The 21,300-nt window shown below is 44.0% G+C and overlaps 1 protein-coding gene across 3 annotated transcripts in view; it reads left to right on the top strand.

The window, feature by feature from the left end:
* Positions 1 to 16,137, top strand: part of AGO1 (argonaute RISC component 1) — a 37,309-nt gene extending 21,172 nt beyond the window's left edge. For all 3 annotated transcript variants that reach the window (XM_019836650.3, XM_011284734.4, XM_019836651.2), the window contains 7 exons: positions 4,696 to 4,855; positions 5,037 to 5,127; positions 6,188 to 6,382; positions 8,558 to 8,692; positions 9,278 to 9,379; positions 9,707 to 9,906; positions 10,141 to 16,137. In XM_019836650.3, the coding sequence (XP_019692209.1) occupies positions 4,696 to 4,855; positions 5,037 to 5,127; positions 6,188 to 6,382; positions 8,558 to 8,692; positions 9,278 to 9,379; positions 9,707 to 9,906; positions 10,141 to 10,249 (992 nt within the window). In that variant the 3' untranslated portion in view covers positions 10,250 to 16,137. The remainder of the gene's footprint in view (positions 1 to 4,695; positions 4,856 to 5,036; positions 5,128 to 6,187; positions 6,383 to 8,557; positions 8,693 to 9,277; positions 9,380 to 9,706; positions 9,907 to 10,140) is intronic.
* Positions 16,138 to 21,300: the final 5,163 nt, after the last annotated feature.

Raw genomic sequence — 21,300 nt, forward strand, 5'->3', positions numbered from 1 at the left:
CTCTTCTTAAGTCTTTCTTGAATAGGTTACTTGATGAGATCTTTTGTGACTCTACTCCTAAAAAAACCTTCATTGGCTCAAATTCACAAAATAAAAATTTTTTAGGGTCCTGATCTATGTTTAACTTTTCAGCTTTATCTTGTATTGTTCCCTTTGCCACACATACTGGAACGATCACTTTTTCTGGAATTAGATAGAATTTGAAATAGATTTTAATCCTGGTGATGCCAGTTTACTGATATAGGCAAATTACCTAACCTTTCTGAGCCTCATGAATTAATTATATAAAAAGCAGCATGTATGTCTCAATTGGTTAAGTGTCCGACTCTTGATTTCAGCTCAGGTCATGATCTCAACCGTTGTGGGTTCAAGTCCCTGGTCGGACTCTGTGCTAACAGTGCAGAAACTGCTTTGGATTCTCTGTCTTCTCCTCTGTCTTCTCCTCCCCTGCTTGTGCGTGCATGTTCTCTCTCTCTCTCTCTCTCTCTCTCTCTCTCAAAAATAAATAAACGATAAAAGAAAGCCACATGTAACAGTGCTTAGCACACTGTAGATACTGTAGATGCTCATTTCTTGCCTGTGCTTTCTATTCTCTGGTTTGCTTACCTCATTTGCCTTTGTCTAAAATATCTAAGTACTCTTCTTATTCCCCATGTTGCCCTTAAAATTCTCTCTATCCTTCAAGTCCCAGTTTAAATGTATTTATTCCAGGGGCACCTGGGTGGCTCAGTTGGTTAAGCGTCTGACCTCGGCTCAGGTCATGATTTCACGGTTGAAGCCCCACATCGGGCTCTGCGCTGACAGCTTAGAGCCTGAAGCCTGCTTTGGATTCTGTGTCTCCCTCTCTCTCTGCCCCTTTCCCCACGTGTGCGTGCTCTCTCTGTCTCTCTGTCTCTCTCACTCTTCCTCACAAAAATAAACTTATTAATAAATATACTTATTCCCGGAAGCCATCTCTTATCCTACCTAGAGGATAAATCTTTCTGGAAATTGTATCAGGCTGCTGATCAGTTACTACCTACCTTGATATTATTTTGAGCATAGGGTAGATCTTATTTTGCTCTGAAACCTTCTTTTCTCTGCACATATAAGGTGGAACCTTCCATTGACATGATACTTAATAATTGCTTATGTAGTGAAGTTGGTTGATCTTCAATCCAAGTCTCTCTTGGACCTTAAATTGATGGCCCTTGGATGCAAAATAAGGATATTTTTTAGGAGAACTGCCTTGAGTAATTATCCACGTTTCTGGTTCCCTCCAGCAAAGGGGAGAATCCAGTATTTGTTTTGCTTGGAAAGTAGTATAATGTAGTATAGCATGCTTGGGGAGGTCAGTGCTTACTCAGAGAATTCTCCCCACCCTGGGCTCAGTAATGTTATACCTCTGTCCAGTCTCAGACTTGATAAGGATTTTGGGCTTCTTCTACTTACATACTGTTTCTTGATTATACCACTTGGACAACTTAGCCAATTGTCTAGGAATTAAGCCAGCAGATGAGAAGAGCAGTTAGATTCTTCTAAAGACCCCTACCTTCCCTCCCTGGAGGCCAAAGCAAAGTCAGTTGCACTGTGGCTGCCCTAAGAATATAGAAGGACAGTGTGACATTTGCCCCGTTCTGATCTGGTACTGTATCTCAACCTGTCCTTAGCATTTTCAACTCCATACTTTCCACTAAATTGATACTATTGCCTTTTTTTTAAACGTAAACTTTTTATTGTAGTATACATATAGAAATCTTAAGAGTTCAGTTCACTGAATTTTTACAAAATGTCACACCAGGGTAACCAGTACCCAGTTTGGGAAACAAAACATTACTACAACCTCAGGCTGCTGGTCACTACAACTCCCCATTAGTGGTAATCGCTTTTCTGGCTTCTAATATCATGGATTAGTTTTGACAGTTTTTGAACTTTATATAAATGAATTGTTTATTATGTACTTTTTGGTGTCTGGCTTTTACTCACTATTATGTTTGTGAGATTCAACATGTTTGTTTAGTTGTAGTTTGTTGCAGTTTTTCCATCATATTGAGTAAAATACAGTTTACATGTATTTATCCATTCTACTGTCAGTGGACATATTTGCATTGTTTCCAGTTTTTACTATTATAAATAATGCCTCAGTGAACATTCTTGTACATATCCTTTGAACATATATACCCATTTCGATTGGGTGTGTATCTAGGAGGGATTTATATATATATATATAATTTTTTTTTTTTTTTTGAGAGTGCACAAGCAGAGGAGGGGCAGAGAGAGAGAGAGAGAGAATCCTAACCAGGCTTTTTGCCCAGTGCAGAAAGACATGGGGCTTGATCCCACAACCATGAGATCATGACCTGAGCCAAAATCAAGAGTCAGACGCTCAGCCAGCTGAGCCACCCAAGCACTCGAAGAGGGAAGTGTACGCTTTACACTTAAACCAGCAGTGTATGAGACTTCTAGATATTTTATATATATCCTTACCCAAATTGGTATTCTCTCTTTCATTTTAGCCATTTTTGTGGTATTCCGTAATAATTGTGTTGTGCTTTTAATTTGATTTCTCTGATGATTGATAAAGTTGGATATCTTTTTATATGTCTATTGGCTATTTCAGTAGCCTCTTTTGTAAAGTGCCTGCTCAAGTCTTTCCCTTTTTTGTCTTTGCCTTAACTACTTTTTTTCTTACTGATTAATAGATGTTCTTTATAATTCCTTTACGTAATACGTATGTGCATTATACATATCTTCTGTGCTTTGTGGCTTGTCTTTTTGCTTTCTTAATGGAGTCTTTTGTTGAACAGAAATTTAAAATTTTAATGTAGCTCAATTTGTGTAATATTTTTTCTTTATGGCTAGTACTTTCTGCATTCTGTTTAAGAAATCCCAAGATCATAAAATAATGGTCTATGTTTTCTTTAAAAAATTATATATATGTAAATATTATATAATATGTATTTTATATATATATATATATATATATAGATATATATATATATATATATATATGATTTTAACCTTTCACATATAGAACTGGTCTATCTCCTTCAGAAATTCTTGCTTTCTTCATCTCTTGGCAGTGGTTCCTCTGCTGGTGCAAAGCCTACAATCTCAGCCTCCTGTCCATACCTAGAATCAGCAAATGTACCCAGGGTAAAAGCAGTTGCAGAAGACAGCTCACCTTGGTGAGATTCTGTTCCTCTCTGGAGTTTTTGCCCTTCAGTTCTTGTCTGAGCACCTCTCTGCTGCCTTCAGAAGAGGATTTCTGTATTTTGTCTGGCTTTTCTGAATGTTCTCTGCAGAAGCACTGGTTTGCCGCTAACTACTCCATCTCTCTTAACAGTGGAAATGATCATTTTAGCTTTTTAAACATGCTCAGTCTCTCTCATTGAAAACACGCTAAATCCTTCATTGATCCCACATCTCCTCCTTGGTACTTTGTAACACCTAAATAGTTTTTGCCTTTATGCATTACCAATGTCAATCCAAAGGACGTTTCTGGTCCTTATTTTACTTGATCTTTAGTAGCATTGACTTTGTTGAACACTTGCTCCTTTTTGAAATACTCTCTCCCCTTGGCACTCATGATACAACACTGTGTTCCTCCTAGTTCTCTGTATGCTTCTCCTTTGCAGACTCATCTTCTTAAACATTCTGCAAATATTGAGAGTTCCTCAAGATTCAGGTCTAAGCCCTCTTTTCATCTGTTCTCTTCCTTGATGATCTCATCAAGATCATGCCTTCAATTACTGCCTGTACCTGAACAGCTGACAAATTTGCATCTCCTTTCAGACTGTTGAGCTTTCAACTACTATTCTCATTTGTCTAGTTGATACCACTGGGATGACCAAAAGCACTTCAAACTCAAACTATCTCAAAATTATTACAAAAGCTAGAAACTTGAAGTTATCCATAAAAATTCTTTTTCCTTGCTCACATATATCATCACTGAGTCCCTTAAATATCTCTTGAAATCGGTTTCTTTCCATCTAAGCAGCTGTCTTAGTACACGCTACCCTCATTTCTTGCTAGATCAGTCTAATGACCACATTCTTTCTCTTATACCATGGTTCGTTTGGTCTCCTTTTTAGTTTCGTTGGCCTTTCAATTTCTCAAACATATCTCTTAGAGTGAATTTTTGGATGGTGTTGCCTCTGCCTGGAATGTTCTCTCCCAACTCTGCCTCTCTCTCTTTTTGTTTTTTGTTTTTAATTTTTAATGTTCATTTTTGAGAGAGAGAGAGACAGAGTGCTAGTGGGGAGGGGCAGAGAGAGAGGGAGACATAGAATCCAAAGCAGGCTTCAAGCTCCAAGCTGTCAGCACAGAGCCTGACATAAGGCTCAAACCACGAGATCATGATCTGTGCTGAAGTCGGACACTTAACCAACTGAGCCACCCAGGTGCCCCACTCCGCCTCTCTTCTAAGTCCTTTTCTATCTTTAGGTTTCATTTCAATCATTACTTAATCCTTTCCTGACTGGGTTATTGCCTGCTATTAAATGCTCTCATAGCTTCATGAAGTTTTCTGTTGTAGCATTGATCATTTTACTTTTCATGACTTAAGATTAGTCACTAGAAAGTAACCTCTGATTAGTGACCCTATGTGTTTCTGGTTATCATTGTGTTCCTACCACCTCATATACTGCCTGACATCTAATCAGCATTCAGTAAATATTTGTTGAATGCACTAATCACTTCTCTCCCTGCTCATAGCTGAAGTGAAACGTGTTGGAGATACACTCTTGGGAATGGCTACACAGTGTGTGCAAGTGAAGAATGTGGTCAAGACCTCGCCTCAGACCCTGTCCAACCTCTGCCTGAAGATCAATGTCAAACTTGGTGGCATTAACAACATCCTAGTCCCACACCAGCGGTATGAACTCTATTGCCCACTTGCCTTGCCAAGCAAGGTATCATGGTGGGGACTGACAAAGAGATAGGACCCTGGCCAGGGAGAATCAATCAGACACAAAGGAGAGGTGACCAAAATGAGTGCTAGATGGTGCCAGGAGAAGACTCAACTCCTCACTATTTGTTTTCTCTTCTTTGTTTAGCTCTGCCGTCTTTCAACAGCCAGTGATATTCCTGGGAGCAGATGTTACACACCCCCCAGCAGGGGATGGGAAAAAACCTTCTATCACAGCAGTGAGTGATACTCTCCAGCTTCTTCTTAAGGTTCTCATCTTAGCTCTGAAGACTACATATAATCTGAACTCAGCTCTTATGCTTGACCCTTCAGAAGAACTTTTTTTCAGCTGATCATCCCCATTAACCACTCCCTTGGTATCTTCATAAAACTAACTCTGTATGGTATCTGTTTTTCAGAGAAAGCAGTGGGAGTGTAGGTGGTGGCCAGAGACTTTGCCTAGTCTACATCACTCTTGCTCTGTGTTCAAATTTCTCTCTCTCTCCATGCCCACTTTGGGGATATGGGAAAGACCATGTCTCTTCTCTGAGATCCTTTTTAAGGTGGTTACTTAGTTGCTGGGATTGCCCTTTCCTCTTTCCCATCCCTACCCCTGATCCATCTAATAGATTAGATGGTTTTCTAGTCCCTCTCCCAACTTCTTTGCTCCCTGTCCCTGGAGCAGGGAATTACAAATTGCTAGAGGGATCAGGCTTACCTTCCCACTTCTCTTTCCTCAACTCTCAAGTTTCTCTAGGCAGATTGGGATAATCTCAGTAAATGCAGGGAAATCCTATAATGTGCTTATCGTTGTTTTCCTTGTGGTCATCCATCCTAGGCTCTGGCCCCTACCCACTTTGAAAATGATATTGTTTGTACCTCCTGCAAGAACACTCTTCACCACAGTTCCTGGGTAGATTCACACTTGAATTGAGAAAAGGACAAACTTATGGCTCATTGAGGCTACTCTTTGAGCTAGTAGTGCCTTCACATGCTCCCCTGCAAGGGGTAAGAACTGAACTAATCAAGTACTTACTGTGGGTTCTATGCAAGGTGTTTTATATGTACCACAGTAACACTGTAAGCAGGTAGCATTCTTATCTCCATTCGAGAGGAGGAAAAAGATCAGATGGAGATTGAAATCAGGACTCATTGAATCCAAAACCTACAATTTGATTGCATAGTTGTTTTTTTTTTTTTTTTTTTTTTTTTTGCTAAGAACATTTCTCCAAATCTCTGTCCTGACAGTATTGGGAGAGTGGAGGTTCTGGGAGCTGATCCTGCCTCTTTGATTGTTAGGTGGTAGGCAGTATGGACGCCCACCCCAGCCGTTACTGTGCTACTGTGCGGGTGCAGCGACCCCGGCAAGAGATCATTGAAGACTTATCCTACATGGTGCGTGAGCTGCTCATCCAGTTCTACAAGTCCACCCGTTTCAAGCCTACCCGAATTATCTTCTACCGAGATGGGGTTCCTGAAGGCCAGCTCCCCCAGGTAGGGTCCAAAGTAGGTGGTGAAAACCTTCATGTTGGGGCCAGAGGGCCTAATGGGTGCAGAGAGTACTGGTGTGTTTTTTAGGCTATTGGCATCAGGAGGGGCTACTTCTTTGAGAGCTTTGCTTATTGGCAATAGGCTTGGGAGCAGAGATCACAACTAAGAGGTGGTATGTACAAGCATCTATAGACCTTTCTTTTAACAGAAGACCCTCAGTGCCTGTATACTAGTTGGTTCATGTTGAAGTCTGATTCTTTAGACTGGTAGTTCTCAGAACTTTAGCATGTGTGAAGATCACCTGAAGGGCTTGTTACAGTAGTTTGCAGGGCTCTAAGAATTTCCTATTCAGTGAGTCTAGGATGGTTCCTAGAATTTGTAGTTCTGACAAATTCCTAGGTAGGCGATGCTGCTGGTCTAGAGGCCACACTTTGACAACCACTGCTGTTGACCTTCATAATGTTCCTTCTATTTCTCCCTGCCAAGCCTTCATATTCTCTTGTTTAGAGTAGTATAATGAACTGGTCTCCTTGACTACCGTTTAATAGTAATACAACTGTCATTTATTGGGTACCACTTACATACTATGAATTGTAGTAAGCACTTCATATGTGTTCTGTTTAATGTCTAGAATAATTCTATGAAATAAGAATAATTATTATCCCATTTGACAGATGAAACTTGAGGCTCGGAAATGTTAAATAATTTCTTCAATGTCAGCCAAGCTAAACAGTGATGGAACTGGAATTCAGACAAATTGGTCCTTGATTCCAGAGTCTATGCTCTTAACTATTATGCTCAATTTTCTCTAAGTCATCCAGTGTTCCCTAAAATAGCAGACAAATTTTTCCTATCATTTCTCTGTTCAGGAACATCTAGTGGCTTCACCTAGCCTTGGGTTAAAATTCAAACTGCTTAGTAAAGCAATCAGCAGTTATGAAGCCCCTACTAGATTTTCTTTTTTTAAAGCTTTTTTTCCCCTAAGTTTATTTATTTTGAGACAGAGAGACAGAGAGACAGAGAGTGCATGCAAGTCGGGGAGGGGCAGAAAGAGAGAGAATCCCAAGTAGGCTCTGCACTGTCAGCATGGAGCCCGATGTGGGGCTCGAACTCAAGAACCACGGACGGGATCAGGACCTGAGCTGAAGTCGGATGCTTAACCCACTTAGCCACCCAGGTGCCCCCTACTAGGTTTTCTACGCTTTTACTTAGTTAATCTGTTTTACTCTTTGCAATGGTTTTGTGAGGCTGATCTTACTAGTAACTTTAGTAGATGTGGAGAAAATGAGACTTAGAAGAGTTAAGTAGCTTGCTCACAGGAATACAGCCAGATAAAGCTTGGGTTTAAACCTATTTCTAATTGATTTCCATTGTATCCATTTCTGCCATATAGTTTTGACCCCCTATATCTGACATCTAAGGCCACAAGGCAACTATTGCATACGGTCGTTTACCTTCTTTAGCTAGTCCATTTTCTTCTTTTTTTTTTTAATTTTTTTTTTTTCAACATTTATTTATTTTTGGGACAGAGAGAGACACAGCATGAACGGGGGAGGGGCAGAGAGAGAGGGAGACACAGAATCCGAAACAGGCTCCAGGCTCTGAGCCATCAGCCCAGAGCCCGACGCGGGGCTCGAACTCACGGACCGCGAGATCGTGACCTGGCTGAAGTCGGACGCTTAACCGACTGCGCCACCCAGGCGCCCCAGCCATTTTCTTCTTTGTAGGACTGAATTCATCTACTACATCTGTACCAATTCCTGAACTGTGTGTCTGCTCTTCTCTGATGGTCTCAGCTCCGTTCTTGGAGCTCACAGGGGAATTCCTTTTATCCTTCTAAACCTGAAATTTACCTTACTTTGGGCATTGTGATTATAGTGATGTTTGTGTACTTTGTTTCTGTGTCTTGACATTAGGTCTCTTTATGCATAGGAACCAGGTGAGTATTCTCTGCTGATACCAAGCCTCCCAGCCAAGGCTTTATAGCAGCATATCAGGTGAACTGAGGATAAGGCTGATTTTGGCAGGAAGAGGCTGTCCTTACTAATGGTTGGGTGTTAGCTTATAAAGGGAAGCTGAGCAAAAAGCCATATTACAAATGGCAACCACTTAGTTCAGAAAAATGTGACTCAAGAGGAGCTGTATGTCTCTTTGTCTCTCTCCTTACCCTGTGCCTAGATCCTCCACTATGAGCTGCTGGCCATTCGTGATGCCTGCATCAAACTGGAAAAGGACTACCAGCCTGGGATCACTTATATTGTGGTGCAGAAACGCCATCACACCCGCCTTTTTTGTGCTGACAAGAATGAGCGAGTGAGTGAGAAATTGAGGAAACCATCCATACCTTTGTCCTGTCTCCCTTCTCTTAATGTGGAAGAAGGCCTTGAGATAAATCTGGGGATTTAGTCCTTGGTCTGTCTATCCTCCCTGGCCCTTTCCCCCTAGGGCTCTTGTCCTTCCTCTGCCACTTTCTTCCCTTTTTTCTCTCTTTCTCCCCTCCTTCCCTTATACTTTCTCTTCCTCTTTCTAGCTTTCTGGCCTATAGACCCTATATAGACCAGCTCCCAGAGAAAGGAAAGGGAACGATCATTCATTGAACTTGTCCTATATGCCAGACATTGCACAAAGGTGTCTTCCTCACAGCAGCCCTGTGAGTTAGGTACCATTATTAGCTGGAGTTTAACCTCAGAAAAGTTAAATGACTTGCTGAGATCACACAGCTTATAAATGGTGAAACCAGCACTTAACCACAGGTCTGTGTGACAGGAGAAGTCCATTATTTTAAGATCTAGTACCCTCTGGGAACAGAGATTTTGGTGGAATCAGAGTACGATTGAGTCAGAACCCTTCTTAGGGCCAAGCAGATCTTGGGATCTTGGTTGTCTTTTCTCTGTACAGATTGGGAAGAGTGGTAACATCCCAGCTGGGACAACTGTGGACACCAACATCACCCACCCATTTGAGTTTGACTTCTATCTTTGCAGCCACGCAGGCATCCAGGTAGTCGGGCTATGTCCTGGGGTTTCCAGTGGGTCAAAGATGAATTGATTATTCCCACTGCCTGTAGAATATATCAGTCATCACTGAGTGGCATTCAGAACAGGATTATTCTCTTAATAAGCCTTTAGCATACTTGAACAGAAGTACGTTTTGAATGTCTTAGGCAGGTTGCCCATAACAAGGGTATTTTATGACATAGGTGGCTTTGTGTCTGCCTATTCTGAGTGGATCTTCCAACCCAACTACACTTGTAACAGTGATCCTGTTCCTTAGCATTGGCTGTCCCCTCTGCCCAGTCTGGGGCCCCTCACCTTCCTATCTTCCCAGGGTACCAGCCGACCATCCCATTACTATGTCCTTTGGGATGACAACCGTTTCACAGCGGACGAGCTCCAGATCTTGACATACCAGCTGTGCCACACTTATGTACGATGCACACGCTCCGTCTCTATCCCAGCACCTGCCTACTATGCCCGACTGGTGGCTTTCCGGGCACGATACCACCTAGTGGACAAGGAGCATGACAGGTGAGGCCTGGGATCAAGCTGGCTTCCCATTTGCTTCAGCCTCGGGTACCAGACCCTCTCAACATTCCTTGGGCAGAAGGAAACGAATATTGTACAATTTGACGTCCTTGGGCTCTTCTGTCCAGATCTGGGTTGGGGTTTTCTCATAAGGTGGTATGGGAATTGGTACCTGGGGGAATGGATTAGCAGTAGCTCAGTGCACCAGGAAGGACTTGTTTCATTTTTGCTTTTCAGTGGAGAGGGGAGCCACATATCGGGGCAGAGCAATGGGCGGGACCCCCAGGCCCTGGCCAAAGCCGTGCAGGTTCACCAGGATACTCTGCGCACCATGTACTTCGCTTGAAGGCAGAACGCTGTTACCTCACTGGATAGAAGAAAGCTTTCCAAGCCCCAAGAGCTGTGCCGCCCAAATCCAGAGGAAGCAAGGAGGAGGAGGAGGGAGGGTAGGGAGGAGCTCAGAAGGCCTTGTTTCCTTCTTTCTACGAAGGGGGCGAAAGGGTGGGGGACAGGGCCAGTAAGCCAGACCACCAGCCAGAAATTTCTGATGTCCACCTCATGACCCCCACCCCTCACCCATCTTGTCACATCTGGCCCTGACCCCACTGGACCAAGAGGGGCAGCACTGGTGCCCGCCATACACACAGGTGTCTCTTGTGACTCACAGTGCTAAAGACTCATGCCTGACAGCTTGGTAAGGTCGGCTCTGCAGCCCCGCGGACAAAAGCTGGTAGGTTTGGGTTTGATACTTTAGATGGGAGAGTGAGGGGCTTAAAAAAGTGGGTGGGAGGAGGGAAGGATTTTTTAGGAGCCTTAATCAGAAAAGGTCTAGATTTGTTTAAGAGGAAAAACGAAACCAGACCCAGATCAATATTTTAGAATACTAGATGTTTTAATGGGTTGAAAATCCAGTTTGTAGGAAGATTTTTAATGCTAATGGTTTTGGTTGCTCCTCCCCCAGCTGCCACCCCCTTTCCATTATTCCTTTCTCTCCACTTTTTCTACCCCACCTTACACCTCCTCCCTGACAGACATCCAGCCCCTAGTAAGACTTAAGGCACTATGGCACTTAGCTCTGAAGTGACACGACCCTGTCTTCCTTCCGCCTACTGGTGGGTAACCAGTGCCTTCCCTGTAACGGTAATGCTGCAGAACTGCAACCTTTTGTACCTTTCTTTGGGGGGGATAGGGTGGGGGTGGGAGAGGAGGTAGGTGGGGAAGAAATACCCCTAACCCAACAAGCCTCCAACCAGAGCGCCAGCTATTTTGCATTCGAAGGAATTGACTTCCATATTCATTAAGCTTTTAAAAAGACCACAACCTCAAGATGGTTAAAATCCATTGACATTTGCACTTTCAGACATGACAAGTCTTGGAGCTGCTGAGATGACTGGCCCCTGGCCTTTCCATTTACACCTCCTGTTCTTCCTGTCCCCCCAGTTTCCCCACCTGCCTGGATCTGGAGTTACTTTCATAGCATTTCTCACTCTTGGCTTCTTTTTTCCCCTGATGGTCAAGTTGCTTATGTTTCAATATTTCTTAACTGGGGTGTCTTATAACAAATGATCTTTAGGTCTAAAATAAGAAAAAAAGAGCAAAAAACTAAATGTTATTTTTATACCATAACTTGAGTCTATTGCCAAAATCTGGAAATCCCTCCCATGCCCAATAAGTTTACATCCCAGAAACATTGAGCCATCAGAAGGAACTATGTACCTGACTTGTTCTTTGGCCTGGCTAGGTAGGGGATGGTTATCTCCCTAAGGTGGGGCTCAGGCTCCATCCTTCCCCTGTGCAGATAATATCTTTTTCTTGCTATAGGCTCCCTCTTCTGCACTGCCCTGCACTCTTTCCTGCAAGTTGCATCTTTCCTTTCTCTGGTCCTCTGACACTTTGGCTCATCACAGATTCCAGTGTGTCCTGTGGACAGGCTGGGGGATTTTGCTGCTCCCTATTGCTTCTGTTTACACAAATGAATTTTTCCCGGTTTCCCACTAGGGCATGTGAGTGGGTGGCGTGGGCCTTTGTTTTGTTTTGTTTTTTGTTTTTTGTCTCCCTGGATAGAGGTTGGGTTTGGCTGTCTTGCAGAACTGGAAAAGTAGGGGGTTTCTAGCTTGGTGCCTACTGGCCTTGAGGCAAGGCCCCCTCTTTCCTTAACTGTTAATTTTTTCCTGTCCCACTGCTTGGGATGAGGAGTTGCAGCTTCAGTGTGGAAGTTCCTCTTTAAGGAGCCTGAGTTTGGGTTTACCCCAATCTGGTGATGAAGCCATGACACTTTAGACCTAGCTCAGGCTTGGAGGCTGGTCTGGATCCAGGCCTGTGCGCTTAGAGCTACCATTTCCCCTCCCCAGCAGCCCTTGTACAGACCCAGATTTGCTATGCAAAACAGTCTATCCCAGGTTCTGTTCTGGTTGGCTACTTTGTTCAGCAACTTCACAAAACGTAGCACAAACATTGATTATGGAGAAGGCATCAGGACTGTTGAGTAACTCCTCCTTTACTTCTTTCCTACTGGCTACAGTATGGGATGCCTCATGGGCACAGCCCAGCTGAAGAACAGAATGGAGGGCTCTGGGAGGAGGCAGCTCACTGGAGAGCCTACATTCCTTACACAAGTGCCTAAAGAGAGTGATGCCAACACTCCATCTGCCCTGTCCATCGCCTTCATATACTGTCTACTTCGTGTTCAGTCACCCTTTGGGGAGGGGAGCTCTCTTGGGACAATGGGCTCTGCATGTTCTCTTCTTGGGTGCATTTTGGGGCTGGGATCAGGGCACTGTTCCTGGAGGGTCCAGTCATTCACCAGCATTTGCAAATATCCATAGGGAGCTGGTGGTAGCCACCTACTCTCAGCAACAAGTTTATGTTCTCTCCTTTTTCTCTCTTTGCCTCACTCTCTCCATTTGGGTTTTGAGCTGGGGCTTGCAATGCATTTTTTAGCCCTTTGGCATTGCACATGCTGTTCAAGAAATAAAAAAGCAAGAGAAGCAGTTTGGGCGATGGCAAGAAAATAACCTCTTGCTCTGAATTTTTTTTTTTTTTAATCTTTGAGACTTGAAAAATACTTTGACCTTGATGATTATTCTTGTTTGAAAGATGGTGCATGCAGATTGAGAAGTGGTGTTAGCAACAAGCTTTGGCTTTCTTGGATTTGGTTTAAGTGGTGCTTCTTACTTGTGCTCTGAGGAAGTGTTGGGGGACCCCAGCCTCATCCTCTTGGACAGGTCTCTTGCTCCCTTCGTTTTACTCTTTTGCCTCTCTTTTCTACTTTTCTCTTTCCTTGGGATCCTTTTCCCTTTTTCAATTCACTAAGCTTGTTTGCTGGCCTGCCTGCCTATGTGATGATGAATTCTCTGCATGGCTACGATAATCCCACTGTTAGCTAGCACAGTCAGGCTTAGCTTCTTGGCTACAGACGACCAAGAATCTGTTCCCCAAGCCCAGTAATGTCCTCTCTGGGCTGGACTGCCATCAAAGTTACTCAGCAGGCATGCCTACCTGGCATGAAATCAGGGGGCTTCTGATAACTTCCACACGTGTCCACTCCTTGGAGTAGGTTTCTCTCATTGCTTTTTCTGGATCTGGTTCCATTTCTCTCTACATGGGACCTCCCTTTTCTGAAGACATCCTAGAGTTGAGCTACTTGGTTTCCAGGGTTGGAGGGTTAGGGGGATGGACATAGGGGAAGAAGAGAGTGATGGGAAGAGAATGGAGAGAATTTGGATAAAAGATGGGAAAGAGCACTGTTCGTTGATCATTTTTCTAGTCCAGTCTGACCCATTGGGGGTTGAGGTGCTACTGCTGAACTCAGGATAAGCCTGGAGCTGTTGTTGTTCATGGGAACTTAGGCTTAGAATAATGTTGAAGAAGAAAGTATCTAAAAGCGTGAAACCTCCCTAAAAAGCTCCTGGTTCCCATGTACTAGATAGCTCCTCTGTGGCCTCCTGTTTGGCTAAACAACAATGTTCTTGGATAGTTTGGGGTGTTTCTCTTTTTTCTTTTTTTGTCCAGAATTCAGTAAATGAGGCTGACACTCAGGATGGGCAGCCAAGGGGACATTTTGACTTCTTAGCTGGCCCATGGGTTATCTGTCTACAAGGCTGGCGAGGCAGTGTTTTAAACCTGGCATCGTGTGTAACAAAGAAGAATGGAAAGTTCCTTCCCTTTCAGGGTGGAAAGTCCTCTCAAACTAGCCAAAATGCAGTTTTGGAAACTACATTGGGGGAAGTTATTTTTTATATTTACTGGGCCTAGGCCAATCTAGGATGGTAGCTGGGATGCCTTCCTTCTTAAAGTCTGATCATGGCAGGGATATGCAGGGCACTCTTTCCTATTTAGCCTTCTAAGCAGATTGGGGAGAAGGGATTCTCTGGTTTTCTCTTCCCTCCCCCCACCCCCTCCTTTTATTAGGACTTGCCTTCTCCCTGGGCAGGGAGAGAGGCTAGGTTGGTGCTCTCCCCTTACTCTATTCCTACTGACTTAGAACCTCCGGCTGCTGTTTGGGAGCCTAAGAAAGGGAGTGGAGGTAATGGGCTCAAAACAAAACAGAATAAGGTGGGGAGGGCAAAGTTCCTTCTTTAAAAAGGAAAATAGGAAACTCTCCAAGGATTGTGCAAGTAAAGACAATGTGTCGAATGCACTGAGTCCCCTGGTGTAGTAGCAATAAGGAATAATGAAATGACTTTCCTGTGCACAGTCCAACCTGATTGGTGTGTGATGTTGCACTTAGCAGCCATCTGGTGGGCATGTGTGACTACTCTGGGTTTCACTTTAGTTTCTAAACTTTTTATCCCTCTCAAGTCCAGCATGGATGGGGAAATGTCCCTGAAGCCCCACAGCTGTGTACTTGTTTGCATTTGTTTCCCTTTGAGACTTGTGTTTGTGTCCTGCTTTGAGCTGTACCTTGTCCAGTCCATTGTAAAATTATCCCAGCAGCTGTAATGTACAGTTCCTTCTAAAGCAAGCAACAGCAGCAGCACAATTCTGTGTTTTATAAAGACAACAGTGGCTTCTATTTCTAAAGTGCGGTCTCTCTCTGTCTTTTCCCCTACCCCCATTAGCAAAGCAAACTGTTGGGATTAATTATATGTGATAGATTTTAGGTTAGAGTAATAGATTGTTATAAGAGCAGAACCATTACTTCTAGAGGAAAATGGATAAAAAACACCAGAGTATTGAAACTGCAGATTGTATGTAATCATACGTCACAAGGCCTCTATTTATTCTTCATTCAACAAACCATGTAAAGCACTGTGTCCAGCAGTGTTGTTAGGGGAGATGGCAAACATAATTCAAAAAGGAGGAAAACCATGTCTCTCTCCTTAAGGAGCTTAAAGTTTGGTGGTGGTGGGTGGGTATGAGTGGCCAAATGGTTCCCTGGTACAGGAGAGAAATGATGAAGGACTGAAACAAGGCTATAAGGCTATACACCAGTGAAGATAGGAAGGGAAGATTTTTGAGAGACACTCAGAAAGAATTAATAGGACTCAATAGATGGTGAAAGAGGAATAGACACTAATGCTCAGGTTTCTGCTTGAGCAATGAGTATATCGGGACATTCTTCTAACCAAGACTAGGGGAGAAGGGAGACTAGACGGAAGGTGGTGAATTTTGTGAAGACAGTTAGCCTTGTATAGACGGAGTTTGGAGGTTCCCATGAGGCAACAATTTTAAGGTTTCCAGTAAACACTTATATTTTGGTGCTCAGGGAAGACTATAAAACTGTAGTTGTAGATAATGGGATTCATACTCCTATATATGGTAGGTAAAGCCATAGGAATAAACAAAATAGCTTAGAAAAAGAGCGAGAAAAACATAGTATCCAGTTCTGGAAACACAATTTAAAGGATGAAGACAGGAAGCTGAACCTAAGAAGACAGTCAAATCACTAGTAGATACCTTGTATATTTTTTACTTAATGAGGTAGGAGAAAAAAAGAGAATGGAATAGGATCCAAGAAGGGCGTAATCAACAACATGAACTGCTGCAGTGAGGAGGAGGTATTTTTTTTTCTACTCAGTTTACCATCCTCCACCCCATCTTCTTTGGGATCTTATAACTATATGGTCATTCAGTATTTCTTGAAAATGAGCATTGGAAAAACCTAATTTAAATAAAGCTAAGTCTAGGACTTCAAGTTGTTCATCACAACCACCACTTCCACCTCCAGCTTCCTCCTGTCCTCAGGAGTTACTTGTAAAAGAATAAAATAAACAAACCTAATTTTGTTCCTAACCAGTGTCATAGATGGTGTTCCAGTGCACTCGATAGCACTTAGCAGCTTGCTCTATTTATTTTCATGACTTGCTTTCTCCAGAGCCTATGAACTCTTAGGAGCAGAAACTACATTCTGTTCATTTTTTTGTCATCTCAAGGCCATAGAATATATATCTAGGGATGAATATTTGTGAATAGAATTGAAATGATCTAGAAATTTTTGGTTTGTGAGTACAGAGGGGGGAGTCAAGAAGTGATATTGAGTGCACAGGATGGACTCAGCATTCCTGACACTTCAGGTAAGCAGAAACTTAACCAGATTACCATCATCTTTCTTACTCTCGTCCCAACTTGGTGATTCTGTGGTTTTGTACCTCAAGCTGATGGCACAATTGTCAAGCATGTAAGTTCTGGCATTCCTCCCTGGTAGTGCTAGAGCACTGTTATTTCTGTGTAATGGGGGAAGATAGCTCAGAGATGGATTCTGGCACAAGGCCCAGTGAGAAATTTTCAGTGGCAGCTAGTGTGTACATAAATGGGCCTAACATTCCTCTGGAGGCCAAGTGTTGTGACTTCAAATTGCAGAGCTAACCTGTGTCTACCACCTGTCAGATTCCCTTGAGAGCAAGCCGACCATACCCAGCTCCTTTTCAGCGAGGGTTAGTGAGGTTGATCAAACTTGAGGAAATTGGAACATGGAGCGTTGTCCCAGTTAAAACAAAACTTAAAGTAAATCTATGCCCCTCAATGAAGCAGAAATAAAGTATTTAGCAGAGTAAGTGGGAGGATGATCATTATGACACATTTTTGTGACAAATTTCAGTTTTAGAAATGGATGTTCAAAGATTTCAGAATTTGCCTCTTGGTTGCTTACTCAAGAGAAAAAGACAGTGGGAACCTAAGGCCTAATTTGTTTGGTCCTGGAGCTCAAGCTTTTTTTTTTTTTTTTTTTTTTTTTTTTTGAGTTAAAGCTTGTCCTAACATCCCTGGACATCCCTCTTTAGTATTGGTTGAGCAGCCTTTCCTTTGCCCTGGCAATTGGCAACATACACTGTAGCACATTCTTATCTAGGAAGTGCCTTGTAACAAAATGAGGCTATTTGTTGGGTATCTCTTGGCTTAGCAAAACCCAAAATCTCCTGGCAATTAGGGTTTGGTGGCTAAATGAAAGAGTTATGTAGTGCAAAGAGGGGACTGGTTTCAAGTTCTGAGCCTGGGCCATCCCCAGACTGCTGCCTGTACTGCTTGAATGGAAAGTAGCATTAAATTGTAGCAGATAGCCCACCTATTTGTTTCTAGCTTTCAAGCCAGTTTATTCCTCTGGCTATAGGCTGAGGAAATGTGGCAAGCTTAGAAGCCGCAGAGCATGACAGAAGCATTCCTTTAAACTATCAAGGAGAACTGGGAAAGTGGACTTGCTGGGGATGAGGTACATTTAAAAGCTCTCCACTTAGCACCACAACTGCCTTCCCCAGGATACCATTTCAAGGTTTTTTTAGACCATTGTGGTTTACCTTGTAGGAACAGACTGTCCCTTTGTTCTAGACTGCAGAAGCTTCAGCACTATCCTCTTGGCAATGTCTTTTTGGGACAAAGAAGCCAATTGGGACCTTTCTAGGGAGCCCTCTGTCCCTCTTCCCCACCTTCTGAAGTCAAGGAACTTTCCTCTTAGAAGAGACTGGGAGTTCCCGGCCATGTTTTTGGAAAAGGCCTATGGCTTGTTAATGGACGAGACCTGAAAAGGAGGAGGTGCTTGGGTACTTTGAAGTATTTGACTAGGTGTTTTGTACAGTATGTTGTTTTATGTATCTTCACGGCATTCATGTGAAGTAGTTTATCACATAACATTATCACATTCAATTGCACATAACAAACCCCCAACTATATTGGCTTAAATAAGAAACTTACTACAAAGAAGTCTTGATTTAATATGGCTCCAAGATTGGCTAATTCAGTCGCTCAGTGATAATACCAACAAACCAGATTCTTACAATCACTTTCTTCTGCTATTCTGTGTTGGTTTATCTGCATACTACTTCACCTCAGTGTCCCAAAGTGGCTACTGTAATTCCAGGAAGGAAGTGCAAATAAGGCAATCCTTGGAAGCCCCAGCAGATCTGGCCTGTCTCATTCACTAGAAATGGGTCATCTTCCCACTCCTGCCACTGGCAAAGCAAATGAGATCATCTATCATGAGTGGCTTAGATTAGGAGTTATCCTCTGAGTCATGTGGATTAGAAAGACAAGTTTTGACTGCTACGCAAGAAAGAAGGGGATAAGGACTCCTGGGTAGGCATTCAGCAGTGTCTGCTCTGCCTAGGTGCTCTGGCTTTTAGAGATGAGGAATGTGAGGTTCAGAGAGAGTGACTTTCTTGGAATCATATATAGTAGCAGTGGGCCTCAGTCTCAGCTCTGTCCCAAAGGCCAATATGTTTTATACTGTGTTCTCCTGCAGTACAAAATAGCTTTCTCTCTGCTGTATAAAAACTGATGGTCTCAAAGAAAGAAAAACAAAAACTGATGGTCCAGGAGAATATTTCTGAACTTGAGTCAAGTTGAGGATCATCCAGTGATGTTTATCTAGTACAGGAAGCCTAGGAATGCAACTTTCAGAGGGCATGGATTTCCGTGTTCCTTAAATGCCTGTAGTATTTTATAGTTCTCCCTTCTGAAAGCAAGCAGTGCCACAAGGGATAAGGACAGAATTTTAGCCTGAGCCCCATTCTTGAAGCCCATTCATTCATCCATCCGTCCCACAAATATTTATGGAATGTAGCTATGTGCCAGGCATTGGGGCACATAGGCTAAGCACTAGGCACGGGGGCTATGACAGTTAAATACACAAAGACCCTGCTCTATGGCCTTAAGGGCCAACTCATTTGGGAATGAGGTTATCCAAAAATAGGGTATGCATGTGGTCGAGCCTCTTACAGTTTGCTTTTGGCAGAATTATTGGACCTCTTGCCTTCCTACTTGATATTACAATTCATGAACCTTTTACATGGGCTCACTCTAAAGAGGTGGTGAAGTCCCTGAATAGCAGAAGCAGATGGGAAGGCTTTATTGACATTAAATTGGACTGAATTAGGAGGTCCAAATCCTGCCTCATCAATGTCAACAAAGAAGACAGTGCCTGCCCCTCAAGTGCTCATCACCATAACCATGTCTGTTCTGGGAGATGACAGTGAAGCCTGCAGTCACTTAGTCACTTAGTCTGGAATCAGTTCCAGAATGGGAAGTTGAGGGTGTGATAGAACCTTGCACAAGAGTTGGTATTTACCCTGTTGGGGTGCTGCTACTGACTTGGTTTCTGTGTAGTCAGGTATTGAAAATTTAGGATACAGTGTTTCGTTTGGTGACATTTAATATTTTGAAATGGAAATTTTCTGTAAAAGGGTTAATGGTTTGAAGAAGAAAGGCAGAATTGAAGTCAGAGGTGGGTTTGAATCCCATCCATTTATGAAATGTTTATTGTAATAGGTGCATGTAATAAGTGCTTTAAAATGTTAACTATAGTAAACTTTTTTTATTCACTAGCATGTAGTTAGGGAGGATTTTCTCTGCTTTATATACATTCCCTAACTTCATTAACCATTATATAAGGTATATTTCTCTCCATTTCTCAGATAAGAAAACAAGCCCAGAGGCTTAGTGATTGATGCAAAGTCCCACAGTGACTTAAGTGATGGGGGGGGGGGGGGAGGGGTGGCACTGAAGATAGGATATTTTTTCTCCTTTTCCTCTTTGTTTCAAGCTTTAAAAAGCAAAAGTACTTTGATTTTTAAAAGTCTAAATGATGTTCCTACTGATGTTTGGGATATAGGCAAAAATCAGGAGTCATTCTTCAGCCTTAAATAGTTATCACCTCTCATTAAGGCAACATATGAAGGACCTACTATTTCCTAGCGAGTGTGCTGGCCTTCGTAATCTTACAGAGCTCACAAACTAGTGCGGGAGGGGGCACACAAACTAGTAAGCAAAACAAATTACAGATTGGGAGGGTTGTTAAGGAAATGCTGTGATAGAAAAACGGGCCCCCATCATGGATCGGTGATCCGGAAAAGACCTCTCTGAAATAAGTCTTAGGTTGAGGTATAAAAAGAAGCATCGCGGGGCTGGAGAGGGAAGAAAAGGTGAGTGTGAAGAAAAAGGAGAGGCTCTGTTCCTGGCCAAGGGAAGAGGGGCGCCAGGTCGGAAAGGGAAGCGCTTTGCCTGTTGTGGGAATTAGCAGATCAGCATAGTGATGAGGAAAAGTCTTGCTTGAGGAGAAAGGAAGGGCCCATTTACGCGGTGCGTTTTGGCACCGGGAAAGCGTGATCTCAGCGTGATGAGACGCTATTAAAGCGTTTCAAACAAGGAAATTATCCGATACGTTGTGTAATGTCCTCTCCATCCTCTTTTCCCAAGCTAAAGTGCACCCCCTCCCCCTACCCCCCAAAATGGTCGTCAAAGCAACCCACGGACTTGGAGTGATCAATTATGGTGGTCACTTGACCGCCTGCTGAGGAGGAGGCGCGTGGTGCCGCCCAGGCCGGGCGGGGCGGGAGGGGCTCCGTAAGGAGGGTGGCTCTGCCCTAGACGTGCTCTGCCCTAGTCACTCTCAGCTGCAGGTCCGGGCTTTGCTCCTCAGACCGGCCACGCTCCAGGTAGGCTCCTCCCCAGGTAAGCTACCCCCTCAGCGATGTCGCCTTCGGCCGGCACGGCCCAGCACTAGGGTGGTGCTAGGAGTCCAGCCCCTCCGAGTTGTCTCCGGCCGGTACGGTACCGCTGAAGACCGTGGGAGGGCCCGCCCGCCCGTCGCGCGTGCCCCACGCCCCGCCCAGGCTCGGCGCCGGCTCCCTGACGCCTCCCCCGCTTCCTCCGCGCCGGCCGCGCCCGCACCGACGTCGCGCCCGCACGGCTTGGGGCGGAGAGGCGAGGCTTGGACGTCGGGCGAGTCCGGGCAGCGGAACTGACGCCAGCGGGCTTCCGGGGGCGGCCCCCGGGGAGGTCGGCGGCGGCGCCGCAGTCGTGGAGGGGCAGTGGGAGCGTAAGCGGCCGCGGGCGACGCAAGTTCCGCACGGGGTTCTCCTCTCCTCGATTCACGCCTCTCCTTCCTCTCGCCTAGTCGCACGCTGCCTCCCCACGGCGGCTCTTCCTGACGAGAGCTTTCGGAGTGCGGTAGCTGAGGAGAAGCCATCA

The sequence above is a fragment of the Felis catus genome, chromosome C1 (assembly GCF_018350175.1).
Source record: "Felis catus isolate Fca126 chromosome C1, F.catus_Fca126_mat1.0, whole genome shotgun sequence".
NCBI lineage: Eukaryota > Metazoa > Chordata > Mammalia > Carnivora > Felidae > Felis > Felis catus.